This window comes from Heliangelus exortis, chromosome 2 (assembly GCF_036169615.1).
Source record: "Heliangelus exortis chromosome 2, bHelExo1.hap1, whole genome shotgun sequence".
Classification (NCBI taxonomy): Eukaryota; Metazoa; Chordata; class Aves; order Apodiformes; family Trochilidae; genus Heliangelus; species Heliangelus exortis.
The window spans coordinates 25,367,132-25,381,686 of NC_092423.1; the positions used below are offsets into that span (position 1 = coordinate 25,367,132).

At 39.8% G+C, this 14,555-nt stretch overlaps 1 protein-coding gene across 7 annotated transcripts in view; it reads left to right on the forward strand.

Moving 5' to 3' along the window:
• The window catches only part of DYNC1I1 (dynein cytoplasmic 1 intermediate chain 1), a 184,435-nt gene extending 169,880 nt beyond the window's left edge, over nt 1-14,555 (forward strand). For all 7 annotated transcript variants that reach the window (XM_071735268.1, XM_071735273.1, XM_071735270.1 and 4 more), the window contains one exon: nt 13,562-14,555. In XM_071735268.1, the coding sequence (XP_071591369.1) occupies nt 13,562-13,672 (111 nt within the window). In that variant the 3' untranslated portion in view covers nt 13,673-14,555. The remainder of the gene's footprint in view (nt 1-13,561) is intronic.

Below are 14,555 nucleotides of genomic sequence, written 5' to 3' on the forward strand. Positions count from 1 at the left end.
TAATGTTCAGTCTTGAGAGACTTTTAAAACTCCTCAAAGTTCTTAGAGATGGCAAAAAAAAAAAAAAAAAAAAGAAAGAATGAGAGCATACTAGGAACTCAAGCTTTTTTCTTGAATAATATCAGAAATATTGAACAGAACTCTTTATCCCTCATAATTTGAATTTTGACTGATCTAGCCAGTATTCAAAAAGGGATTTTTGAAGTAGGTTAAATAAGAGCTGCCTAATGAAAAAAAGGCACTAGTTTGAAATCAGTCAATTTAATTACTGTGTTTTATGAAGGCCATTACCCATTGCTGATTACTAGGGTGATAAAATCTTGAAGCTTTGGTAGCCTCCATAGGGGGTGAGCCGATCTAAGTAGAGCAAAGTCCAGTCATTATCACCCTAAATACTTGTGTTTCTCATTACAATATTCATTACTTTAGGTTACAGTGAATGCTTTGAGGTCTTTATGTAAGCACTGGTTTATTTTCCAGTAGAAACACAATGTTATTATGTTGATAAGTTAAACCCAAGCATTTATATACTTTTACAGTTTCAAAGGAGGCTTGGCTACATGCAGATGTAGAAATGCACAGATTTATGCCTGTGAGTACCCCTGTACACTCCTATTGAGGGCTGGTGCTTCTCAGTACTGTCATATTATTCTGATAAGAAATGAAAAAATATATGAGTTATCTTCTTTCAGTCTGTTTTGGTAATTAAATAAGCTGGAGCAGAGGCTTGTGTTCCTAATGACAGCCTTTATTAGAGAAGTTTTTTTCAAGAGGGAAAACTGAGCCATGATGAAACTAATCTGTCTTACCCAAGGTTGTTGCAGTTTGGAGCTCTTCATCTCCAGTGCCAGTCTGGGGCCTTGAACTTTCCTTTTCCTCCCACCTCTTGCACATCCTGCAACGTAGCTGCCTCTCTGCCCTTCCCAGTCACCTCTCTCATGACCTGACTTCCAAAGAAGATTCATAAAACTGATTTTATTTAAAAGATGACATCTTACTCAAATAATTTCCCGTCTTGTTTAAAAATGTGTATTTTTTTAAAAAGACTTGAAACCTTTCAGGGAGGGGTGTAGGTCTTGGTTACTTGGAGAGGGCTGTAGAAAGAGGCTGAAGAATTTGGTGTCACTAGCCAAGGGTGTCTGAGCCTGGTGTCTGGTGTCTGGTGGCAATATAGATGTCTCATGTTTTTACAGAGATAGGAGTGCTTGGTATCAGAGAGGGAGAACTAGTGAAGCTGAGGATGTGCTACCATTGGAGCATGTGAATGCAAGCTGGCCATGTATTCAAGTCAAAAATTAGAAGAATATTTTTAACTAGCAGGAGGCTGAAGTTCCAGGACAGGTAGGGACAGTGGGACAAACAGCCTGTCCACGTGGAGCTTGTGAATAAGATTTTGTGATAAGGTTGTGTGTGATACAGCAGTGAGTCATGCCTGGTGAAAGGGGGCTTTTCCCTGCCTATGGTGATGTTTGCTTGTTCTTGGGAATGACAGACTTTCTTCTGTTTTATTGTACATGTAAATGAACATGAAATCCCATTTTCATTTTACTACTGGAATATTACCTGTTAAAGCTAAAGGAGGGATTACCAGATTTTTTACAAAGGTCTGTGTTTTCTCATTTGTTGATTAGACAGTGAAACTGATTGAACATTAGTGAAAACAGACAAAAAGGGTAAAGTAGGGGAGGGAGGTTAAATGGTCATACTAAAATCTCAGTTGATTCTTTATCCATGCCTCCCAGTTGCTTCTGATGAACTATTTTAGTAGTTCTCCAGAGGCAGCTTACTAGCTCTCTGGAGAATTTCATGGGGTAAAAAGCCAGGTGTTTAAAATATGATACAACCATCTTTTACAAGAATTTCTCAATTCCTCATCATATGAAATAAAAAGCTTAAGAAAACTGGTCAACCAACCAGCAAAAATCTTGCTCCAATCCTTTTTTTTTCTCCAGTTGTACACTACTTTTAAAGCTGATGTATGTTTCCTTTTCCCTTGCAAAGGCTCAGATCCTTCCCCTGCAGAGAGGATCAGAGAGAACAAGCCACATGTGACAGGAGTTAATCATGTAGCTTAATGCACTATTAGAAGGCACTCAGATAACCAAGTGATGAGAGCCACAGAAGAGAAGCTGTAAGAGATCAATCCCTTTCTGCTCAGAAAAGCCTGCAGGAGGGGGAGAAGGGAGAGCTGCATGTGACAGTCTTCCTGCTGGTATTTTCCTACTGAACTGGGAAATGCTATAAAGGATCAGATAGGAAGGGGAAAGGCAGGTTCCAGATCAGACACACCAGTGTGTGCACTGTATGTTTAGCACATTGGCATTACCTGAGGCTGGCTTCTCAGTAACTGCTTCTCCTGAAAACCTTTCAAGAGGCTTAGTGGAAAAGATAGTCTGGGTCTGGGCTTTCCATGGTAGCTGGAGGTATGGTAGTGGAAGCCAAGCAAGTCCTTTAGCTGATCTGCCCTCTCCTCACTCTGTACCCAAACACCAGCAGGGAACAAAGCTGGAGTCAGTGCATGTTAATAGTGTCACAGAGTGTGTATTTAAGTACCTGTTTTACCTAGTTAGTCTGTTGGGTGATATCTTCTCTGATTGTTTTTACCTCTTTTCCACTGTAAGAAGTGTTACTGAAAAATATTCATAGCTTTCATTAACACAGAGTATTGAAGGGGAAAGCACCAAATGCAAAGTTTAGCTTAAGCTCAGTTTGTGTGCATCAACATGCAGATTTCATTGAAATTCATGCGTTATCATAGTGGTGTTAAAACACATCTGAAAAAAGTGCTACTTTGTATAATTAATCTCCTTAATGATGCTTCTGTGAGTCCAGCCTGTCACATCCAGCAGCACTTTACATTTTGAGAATCTGTAATTGTGTTTCCAGACTTTTTTATGGTTTGCAAAATGGTCTATATTTTAAACATGAAAATAATATTTAATTTGGAAATTTAATCTGGAAAATTATTAAACCTACAATATCAACTGAGGATGAGTCTGGACCTTAATAAATCCTTTTCAATGGCTAAAATGCCATATTCAGAGTTTAATTTAAATATGAAATGTATCCTCCAGTCCTAGAGTGATATCTGAAATGGAAAAAAAAGCAAAAAACAAAGCTGCTATTTCATGGATGAGTTACTACAGGTAATAGAATGTGTGCAGAATCTCAGGGAAGGAAGCAACTCTCCTGCTAACCCAAATCTTTGAGCAGTTCGTCAGCTGCTTTTGGTGAGAGACCACTTGCCAACCAGGAGCCAGAAAGCTGTGGCAAAAGTCCTTTACAATTCCTGTTCTGCCAGATTTCCTGGCATGAATCATGATGTGGACATGACCGACTTGGTTTGGGAAGGCAGCAAGCTGAGCTGAAGACACCATGATTTATTTCTTCCCTGAGGCGCTGGTCCTTCACTCAGCTGAACTTCCAGGGAAGCACTTTTGCCAGTGCAGCTACCCCACATGCTGAAGCTCTAGTATTCAAAGGAAAAATGGTGGGACAGTTCTTTCAATCAGAATATCTGCCAGAAAAAAAAAGAAAAAAAAAAAAAAAAAAGTAGATATTGAATATAAAAATATGTTGAAGGCTCATAGAATCTCCTGAGTTGGGAAGGACCAATCAGGATCATCAAGTCCAACTCCTGTTCCTGTGTAGGGCATGCCCAGGATCACACCATGTGCCTGAGAGCATCATCCAAATGCTTCTTGAACTCAGGCAGGCTTGGTGCTGTGACCACTTCCCTGGGGAGCTTGTTCCACTGCTCAGCTGCCCTCTGGGTGAAAAACCTTTTCCTAATATCTAACCTAAGCTTCCCTTAGCACATCTTAACATTCCCTTGGGTCCCATCATCAGTCACCAAAGAGCAGAGGTTAGCACCTCCTCCTCCTCCTTCCCTAGTGAGCTGGGATGAGGTCTCCCCTCACTCTCCTCTTCTCCAGGCTGAACGGACCAAGTGCCTTTAGCTGCTCCTCATATGTTTTCCCTCCAAAGCCTTCACCAACCTCATAGCCCTCCTCTGGACACTCTCCAGTAACTCTGTGTCCTTTTTGTACTGTGGCACCCAAAACTGCACACAGCATTCAGGATGTAACTCATCAGTGCAGAGCAAAGTGAGACCATCACCTCCCTCAGCCACCCAGCAGTGCAGTGCTTGATGCACCCCAGGGTTTGTTTGGCCCTCCTGGCTGCCACTGTTGGCTCCTTTACTTCTAGATAGGATACATTTGGTATTTTTAGGCTTTCTAGTACAATGGTGAGAACTGATAACATAATTTGATAGGGGAGGGGTTCTGATCCCTTAGCTCCAAGCATTACATTTCTGGAAAGTTTTCATTGACTTTGAGAAATGGCTGTCAAAGCAGGACTGAGATCCCCCTGGGAGATGAGTGGCAGGCAGGAAGCCTCCCTGGTTTTCTTAATCAGCCTGTAAAGTGATGGCATTGCAGAAGTGGTGGAAAGGTACAAAGTGCAAGAACTTTGATTCTTAGGGCACGGTATCTGTTGAAGCAAAATTGTTGGCTCTTTGGAAGCATGGCAGATGCTCTTTCTGCTCCCAGAGCTATATCTTTATATTAAATTACTTTTCTTTCCAAGGCCAGTAGTCTCTGCCATTGAAAGTATCCTCAAAGAGATCCACAGGAAAGGACCCCCACAATGTGACTGGTGAGAGCACTCTGGCATGCTTAGGAACAGGCTATAAGCTTACAGCTTAATATTTGTACTTTAAAAAAAAGGTGCGCTCTAAGGAAAAAAAAAAATCTAAATTTCAAATTTCAGCCTTCTCTTTCAAGGTGACTGGTGATTACTCGTATTTTATGCTTTGTAGTCAATATCAAGTGCAGAATTTTGGTACATTAATTGAAAGAAGCATCATCTCATAGCCTGGGCATCATTCTACCTGCTTAATTCAGGAGAGCCTGAGCCAGCTCTGATATTATAGGTGGAACTGTAGTGTTGTCTACAATTAGAGATCCTTTCCACTTCCTTATTTTCTTCTCCATATTTTCTATCAAGTTTTAATCCTTCAGGCTGGAGTTTTCCATAATTGGTGTTTGCTGCCAGCACAGGTTTTGTTGTTTCTTACTTTTTTTTTCTTTCTTTTTTTTTTTTTTTAAGATTAAAGACAGTATCATAACACAATGAATAACATGTTCAAATTGAGGCAGTTAGCCTTAACTCTGATATTTCCTATCTTTGAAGTGTTACAGTCTGCAGTCTTAATGTTCTTTTAATATGCATTTGTGTGTCATGTATGTATAATTTATGGACTACATTTTAGCCTGTTCGCCTGTTGGACTGGCATCAAGATGACTGCTGCAGACAAAGAGGAATAAGCTTAGAAGTGAATTAATGGGCATTCAAATGCTCAAGTTCCCATGTAGGCCCTTTATACTGTGTATCTTTGTGCATATAAATTATTAAAATAACACCATTGTTTGCTTGGTATTCAAAACATAATTTAACATCAACTATGTAACAATTCAGCAGCTACTGTTCTCCTTAGGAGAAAAAGTCAAAGTTTGCTGAAAATTGATTCAGTTTGATTGATTTCTGTTTGAGATTAAGCTAATATTTTGTCTTTTTTTTTTTTTTTTTTTTTTTTTTTTGTACTGTGGCAGCACTAGTTAAATCAGACCCTGCTGGTGAATTGCAAAGAAATAAATCACAACAGACATTAATCTAGATGAGGGCTAAGTAATTAACTTCATAGAAGGGTGGTGTATACTGTGTCTGTGACACTAGACTGACTGCTGTGCATAGAATAAATGCAGTATTTAGGCTGCCTATGGTATTCCACCCCTTCAATTAAGTAAACAAATATATATAGAGCTACTCTGGAGTGTATCCTTTGTGGTCTAAACACTGTATCTTATTAAAATCATCTGCATGCAGTATGTGGGGTTTGAGTTCCTGCCAGTGGTTTCATCCATTGTTAACAGTGATGCTCGGCTCTCCCAAGAGTTAAATACAGTGGTACTGCACTTATGTAAAAAGGGTGCTCTTGGTTACTTTGGTGGCCATTTCGCTGGATATTACCTCCCACTTTGTTTCCATCCATGTGTGTGGCATAGGGTGTTGCCTGGAAAAATACAGGGTTTTTCAGGAAAAAAAAATCCGTATAGGTTGAGAAAAATATCAAAGGCAGCCTGTAATTGATTCTGGGGGGCAAGACCAGGGCCAGAATAGGTGCATACTTGCCTGCTCTGTGCGTGTATTTATCAAGATATTTAATATTTACATTTACATATCTATTTCAACCTCATTGATAGTGATAAAACATCTGTTGAGCTCCAGAAGATAGGATCAGTTGCTTAAAGCGGAACTGTAATTCTTGTTTTTCATTTGTAAGGATTATGATCCTCATTCTGTGAGTGTTCTCTTTTACCTTGAAAATTCAACTCGGTGTCTGTTCTACTTTTTAGCAAACATCAAGGTAAAGTAGTTCTATTTTATCATCTTTAAAAATGCCTTTACCTACAATGTCATAACTGCATTCAGATGTTAATCCATTGCACAAAGTATTTGCAGCAGATTTCTTTTCAATAGAGCACTTGATTTCAGAGGGTGATATGGACAAAAATTCTGCTTAGAGAAAATAGCTAAAATGATATTTCCCTGAAGCTACATTTATTTGTTGATGCTATTAAATTGAAAGAATATAAAAATGGTAATAAACCACATACTCAAATAACTTAGTGTGAAGTCTGAGATTTTAGTCATTAAAGTTACTTTACCAGGCTTGCTGTTTTCCAAAATCTCAAATTAATCTGAGTCTTTTCTAAGCCTTAATTAGCTGTCTCTTCAAAGAGTGTTTAACTTGCCCTTCTCAAAAGTTATAATAGCAAAAGAGTATTTTAGAGGTGACAGGAACATTAATTTTCATAATTTTTTTATTTTCCCTGTTGGATATGAGATTTTTCTGCAAATACAGCTGTGTTGAAGCTGAGACAAATAAATGGGGCTGTTTAAAATAAGATCAGCCTCTGCTTCCAAACAGCAACCAACCCAAATGCAAGGAATAAAATATGTGAATCAGAAAGCTTCTGATTTCTAGGAGCATGGTGCCCAGCTATGGAAACCCATCAGCTTAGATCAGAACAAGGTTTTCTGTGTACACAAATCAACAGGCATTGAACCTCCTACAAAATGGGTTGGAATGGGTCACAGATTTTTGACTCAGGCATCACTATCACCCTTAGAGTCTGCCTTGGACCACCGTGCAGCCTCCTCTGCAGATGCGTAATTGGAAACAGCGTGTGGCAGTGGGGTTGTGCAGGTTGGCTGCAGACCACATACTTTGGCAGAACCTTCCAAGCCGTGGTGTAACGCTTCATTTTCAGATTCTCCTTTTACACCTGTGTCCATGAGACGTGTGTGTTAGGAGTGATTGGAGACCACTCTGCTTGGAAAAATTCACCCCTTCAGAGCAACCCCCCCCAGTCAGAGGCAAAGCTGAGGAAGTTCTTCCCGTGGCTATTTTTGCTTTGAGGTATATGACCTCTTGGTGAAGACCCCCCCAAAAAAAGTGATGATTACCTGGTGATTGGGAGTGCACAGTATTTTCACAAATGGTTGGGACTGGAGGTACTGAGTGACTGTCTCAGAGATGGGTAGATTGACCCATGATGTATGTACAAGAAATCAATAGGCTGAACATGGACAGCTGTGCTCCCCTTGAGCCTGTTGGACACTGATTCCTCCAAAGTGGAGACTGCTTTTGTGGAAATTGCATTTTATCTCCTTCTTGGGAGAGTCCCCAGCCCTCTGAGGAGAGCTGGGCTGGACAAGAGCATTGAGGGATGAAGGCAGGAAGAGTTTTTCTGCTCCCTTCCCAAAGATTTACAGGCTCCAGGGAAGATGACAAGCCAGGAATAAAGTGAAATAGCCTCAATGAATAATTCATTTGCTGGAAAGTGGTTTTTCAGGGAAACTGAAACTGTACAGGGATCTGGACAAATTGAGCTGAAACAGTCATAAAAAAGATGGATAGGAGGGAATTTCAGAAAATATTGAAATATGTTGTAATATCTTATTTCATCCCTTTGGATAGGTTTGTTTAAAAGGCACATTTAAAGGTGCTGGGTTTTTTTGGTCTCAAAATCATTCCTTTCTCTTCTTTTATTTTTAGTAGACCTAACTTCAATGAGCAAATGTTACTAGAAAGTGCTAAACGATATGAAAATGGAAAGAAATTTCTATTGATTTATGTCTTTTCAGGCACGGGTTGTTTTGTTGCTTTTCTGCTTGCCTGGAGAGCCCACCATTAATTGTCCCAAATGGCAGCATCAAGAGTTGTCTGGCCAGGGCACCTCCTTTTCCTGAGTTCTTGCAGTTTTAAGAGTAGTAGAGTTCAGTGAAGTCGCTAAGAGCCCAGTTTCTGGGAAAACGCAGGAAACGCAGTTTGTGTTTGCAAGATCTCTGGTGTGTATGGATTGAGTGCTCTTCACACAGAGGAAATCTCTGCCTTGACCAGAAGACAGAGGAGGCTGTTCCTGGTGAAACTCCCACTCATGTCCCTGCCTGTGGCTGTTCCTGGTGAAACTCCCACTCATGTCCCTGCCTGTGGCTGTCTGGCACTGCCACTCTCTTAGCAGATGCACATAAACCATCTCCCACTCAGTACTGGTGTCGAAGGGGCCACGTGTTTGTGCTTCATGACTGGAAAGCAATCAGGTGAGGGAAATGCAATGGCTGGGGAGAGTGATCACCCAGGAAATACAGGGAAGCTTCAGGAAGTTCAGATTTCCAAGGGCTCTGTGGTGGCACCAAGAGGTTTGGTTTTGTTGTGCGCAGGATAAACTTTGCCTTTGGGAAGGCAAAGCCAGGTGCTCATGGGCAGAGCTGGGCTGTTCTTTCCTTTGGGTCTGGTCATTTTATCCTTTGTCTACAGTGGAGAATAGGCAGAAGTTGGAACATTCTTACCTTTAATCTTTACAGGCCTTTTAAGGCCAAAGTCTACTCTAAGCCCACGACTCTGCAAAATGAATGGGGCACATATTGTAGTTGAGAAATCCCTTCTATCCAAACTGAGGTATTCAGATCCTCTCCAGTCTTGAAAGCACAGCTCAACACATTGTCACCCAAAAGAGAAGAGGGGGAGAATGGTAACAGATACAAGGCTTCTAGCTGACCAGGATTCTTACCAAAATCTGCTCTTCTAAAATCAGAGTAATGGAGCTGGTGGAAAAATCAATTCTGAGAGTTTTCATCACATAAATGGGATTTTTAATATTAGCAAGAAAAAGTTTGTGAACTAGTTTAAATCATGAATTCTTAAATGTATATAGTATGTTCCATGTTGTTTGTTTTATGTTACTGATCATGTAGGAAGCACTTACAGATACTCATAGGTATTGAGTGCTTTTGGAAGAATATTTTATGAAAGTGTCTTGGAGAAGGACATCTAAAATGTTGCAAGTGGTATAAAGAAAACTTTTTTTTTATTTTTTTTTAGAAATGAGAGGACCCCAATTGTCATGAGTTAAATATCTTCACCCAGTTAAAAATGGGCCACCATCATAACATCTTGGGAAGATGTTTTCCTACACTAAATTCTCACTCCTGTAACAAGCTGAGCATGTGTAACTTCACAAGCAGAAAGAAGCAGGTTGATTTGGATGCATAAACTTGTCATACTTGTGAGTCAGTAGGCTTGCAGGATGAACTCTTTTGATATTTTAAAAGCCAAGCAGAAGACAAAAGTTTGGCTAAAGTTACCACCTTGCTGTAATAATACTGGTTTTCCTCATTAGAATTACTATCTGACACAACCATGGTATTTAAGTCAAAGTAATGTGGGCAATTCAGTCAATTAATTAGGTGTGGGTAGCACTTACCTTCCATTGTGAAGGGATCAAAGGAGAACACTTAATAGCATTTATTTTCTTGTTCTCCTCCATACCTTAGTGTCAGTTCATTCAGGTAACCTTCTGACCCAAATGTTAATATAAGTTATTATATTAAGTTATTAAGCTTTGGTGAACATTTCTACCCTCCCTTGACATCATGACTGCTGGAATTCAATAGCTGCTCCTTTGTAGTAATTGGAAGTGGGCAGAAAAAATGTCAAAAATGCCAAGTTTGGGCAAGTGAGAAACCCCCAGGTAACTCTAAACCTCTGTCCTTCTACAAAGTATCTCCTTGTTTCTTACCCCCTGCCCATGTATTTACAGAAAAAAAAAAAACCAAAAACACTTGTGCAAAGAAGCTGAAAGGGAGAATCCATGGACAGGCTCAGGCCTCCAACACTTGTGGGTGCCAGTGTGCTCAGTTGAAGGAACTTGAATGGAAAATGACTGGAAGGGGGAGCATTAATCAGACAAGAATTTGATTAGAAGTTTGTGGATATTTTAGTTTTTATTTGCGGTCTTTTGCTGTATAACTATTGTGATTTGATATTAGGGCCTTCACAGAGAGAAGAGGAGGCAATAAAATATAGTTTTTCCTTTGACTTCATTATTGCCAAGCTTTCCCTCCACATCCCTCAGGAATTTATATTAGAGAGGTTTATTCAACTAACAGTTTATTAGCAGGATTGGCCCCTTGTTGAAAGGATGATGGAGTGCGTGAGATTAAATAAGGTAAAATAAGACTAAGTTCTGAGTAATTAGATTGTGTGTGGGCACTGAATATATTAATCTCTGTGCTAATGGTATTCACTTCAGTCATTAATTGTTTTGTGAACTGAGTCATTAAAACCAGCCCAGGTCTTGCTAACAGTGTCAGCTAACAGTAATGCCTTCGGTGCAAACATTTCTGGTGAGATTCCTCAAATTTGAGATACCAGGTTGTTTTAATATGCAAAGCTTTGATTTTCCTTGTCTGCAGCCATGTTGTGGGGTAAAGGAAATTGAATCTGTTTACGACATTGAGATAATTTAAATTTTTTCTTTAGAATGACATGTTGTCTTCTTCAGCCATTTAGGATTTTAAAAGGCAAAAAAAATGAGGCTTTATTAAGTTCAGTAAGATACTGAACTGTAAGATACTGTTGCACTTTAGTGATTTAGCTGCTCATTTCATGTTTTCCTTCAAGAGTTTGATAAATGATAGTGCTGTACATGTTACAAGAAATAAAATCTTTTAGGAGAAAAGCAATAGTAAGAGGGAAACTGCTACACATCTGGTTTTGGTTGCATCTATGACTGAAGGACTGTCCCTTACCTTACTAACGAGTAGGCTGTAGAGGTGTGTGGCTGGGAGCAAACCTGTGCTGTGGGTACCTGTGTGTTGGTGCTCTGACCTCCCCTCTGCTGTTACTTCTCTTTTTGGTTTTGGAAAGAATGGAGCTGTCTTTCAAACGAAGGCCATAACAGGTCCACATCAGTTCGTGTGAGAGGTGGCTGCCTGAAATGATTTACTCCTGTGACTCTGGTGTCTGCTTCTGGGAAAATTAAAGGAGAGGAATGCAGAAAGTGGAAGACAATGGAGGGAAACCTCAGAGAGTGCAGCAACACCTCTTACAACACCTCTTACTCTTACTGAGAGCCACCATGGCTTTCACACAGATTGCATTTCTCAGTGTGGAGCCACAGTAAATCCTGAACTCTGCTATATTCAGTATTTCAACACTCAAAAAACCCAAACTCCTACCCCAGCCTTTTATATTATATCCAAGTCACTGATACATACACTATGCCTGGGAAGCTTTAAGCAGCGATTTGCCCCAGAATATTGGATGTAGAGGCAAAGCTCATTACAAAGTACTTAAAAAGCTCCTCAGCATCAGTGAGATGTGGAGGAGATATTTAGATCCAGTCCTGTCCATACAATCAGCACTGAACTTGCATCAGTGTACATCAGGGCTTTCACCCATTGCTTAATGTTGGGCACATGCACAAGCTCTTTCCCCAACTGGGCTTACTAGTTCATGTAACAGATCACTGTCACTTTTTTTTTTTTTTATGTCTCCAGTTATATGTATCACTGTTGGGATGTGTGGAGGGGGGAATAATTGGACAATTCTGTGATTTTGTGTGAATTTCAGTATGGTGTACACAGCCTGACATGCACCTGTAATCTGCTAGTGCCAATGGATGCAGTTAGCCAGATACCTGCTGGGCATTTTTGGTGGTATTTTAAAAGAAGTAAGTCTGAACAGATGGAATATTGTATACCACAAATTGGATTACCTAAGGTCATCCTAATTTTTTAGTCCATTTGCTATGGTGGACAGCAGATTACTACATGCATCATAGTTATCAAACAGTTCAAGCACTGAATAATACTGTGAAACAACTGGGGTTTTACTTGTTTTATTCAGGCCATGATCGATCACAAGGCTTCAAGAGGGCAGTGAAAAGTTGCATGGTGCATCTGGATTCTTGCTGTTTTCTGGAATTTGAGTTAATTAAAGCAAAGTTTGAGAAAACTGCTCTTTTTTTTTTTTTTAATATAAAAGATAAAACTATCTCAGTCCTCCACAGAATTGCAGTTTGATCCAACTGGAAATGGCTGCAGTATTATTTTGCCATATCAATGAATCATTTTATCTAGAAGCTTAGCTATTTAGATTACACACCCTTCTTGAAGCCTTATGTTCAAGAGCTCCTCATTAGAAACGTCAATGGTATTAAATGGAAATGGGTCTTGCATGTTGATGTAAAACCAGCAATGCAGTATCCAGTTGGTATAACACTTCCACTATTAAACCATTTCTTGTCAATGTGAACTCCTTAATGTAGAGGAGGGTAGCTAAAATAACCCAATATATTTATTTTACAATTAAGAGCTTTAATGAACTTCAGGAAAATAGTTTCAGTACAAAGTTATAAAAGCTGGGTTACCTTGCACACACTGACCTCAGCTCTGCAAACAATTACACTTGGGCACAGCCTGGCTGGCTTCAAATGGCCACCTCACATGTGTAAAGTTAAACATACATGTGTAGATTTGTAGAGATCAAGGCCTCATGTAGTTTGGAAAACCTGAAAGACTTTAACTGAGACGTATTTTTCAACAACACTCCAGCAAAAAACTTGGCCTTGAAATCAGGCAGATAAGGGTTTTGTTTTGTTTTTTTTTAATTTTCTTTTTTGTTTTTCTTTTCTGTTTTTTTCCTCTTATTTCTCTTTCTTTTATTTTTTCCTTTTTTCTCTTTTTTCTTTTTTTTTCTTCTTTTTTCTTTTTTCTTCCTTTTTTCCTTTTTTCTCTTTTTTCTTTTTCTTTTTTTCTTATTTTTTCTTTTTTTCCTCTTTTTCTCCTTCTTTTTCTTTTCTCTTTTTTCTTTTCTTTCTTTGTCTTTTTTTCTCTTTTTTCCTTTTTTTTCTTTTTTTTCTTTCTTTTCTTTTTTTTTTTTTTTTTTTTTTTTTTTTTTTTTTTTTTTTGGTCTGTGCTACTGACTGTGAAAGCTTCTTCCAGCTGGTACTGACTTGGAAGCTGCTGGGTTGATCCTGGGAGCACTTTACAGCCGTAGAAGTAACCAACCCATCAGGTCCCTTGGGTGAGCCCATGCCCGGGGGCTTCACCATTGCCACAGGAACCCTCCTTGAAGAAGGTGCCTTGATTTTGGGCCAGAGATGTCTCCCCACAGGACCTCCTAATTCCCTGTTGGTTTCTCCCCCAGTTGGCTGTTCCACACAATGACGAATGGACCCGCTTCGCTCGCACCCTGGTGGAAATCCGCGCCAACCGGGCCGACAGCGAAGAGGAAGGGGCTGTGGAGCTGTCGGCCTAAAGGAGGATGAGGAGGATGAGGATGAGAAGGAGGAGCAGTGCCCACCATCACCCCAGCAGCAGCTTTCCCCCGCCCAGTGCGCCGGTGTTGAGTGTCAGAGTCAGTCTTGCTGTGGCTTTTGATGCCAGTGTACATGCCAGTGTTGCTCAGAGCCTTCCATGTTAATCACCCTGCTTTACACGAGGCTGAAAATATCCAGAGCGTTTTCATACTTTATATTTCTGTCTAAAAAGTAAGAAAGAAAAGACAAATCAACCCTTTATGGGTTTACTTGTTGCCTTTTAACTACTTAGTAGCTGTATTTAATGGCTAGGAACCCCTGGTTAAACTTGTGCTCACATTGCCCTTCTGGCATAGTCCTATTAAATCCATATGAAGCCAGATATGATTATGTGCAGATGTGGTGTGCTTCACTGTATGGGACTGGGCCAAAGACTTTAGATGTGGTGTTTCACATGGTGACTTACATTATGAATGGATGTACTATACGAAAGTTGCTGCTCCTTATTTATTGCGGTGTGCTGCATGGAACATATTTATTTGAAAGCATTAAAATAAACGATCCTAAAGCATGTGCATAATGAGAGAACTGCATTGTCTGTGTGCTGCTCTAGAGGTTACATTAAAGTCCACATAACAATTACAGTACATCAGTTGTGCTTAAGATGTAAGATCTAGAAAGGTTGGCTTGAGTGGGTGGAATGAGTTTTCCCCCCCCCCTTTTTTTTTTTTAAGCTGCCTATTATTCCTAGGCACTTTAACTATATTTCAGATACAGTTGGTCACTGATACTTGTCATGCAAGTTAACACTAATAGTCTGACAAAGGGTTGTGGTTCCTGAATATGACACTGGTATTGCCAATAAAATGTATATCAAGCCCA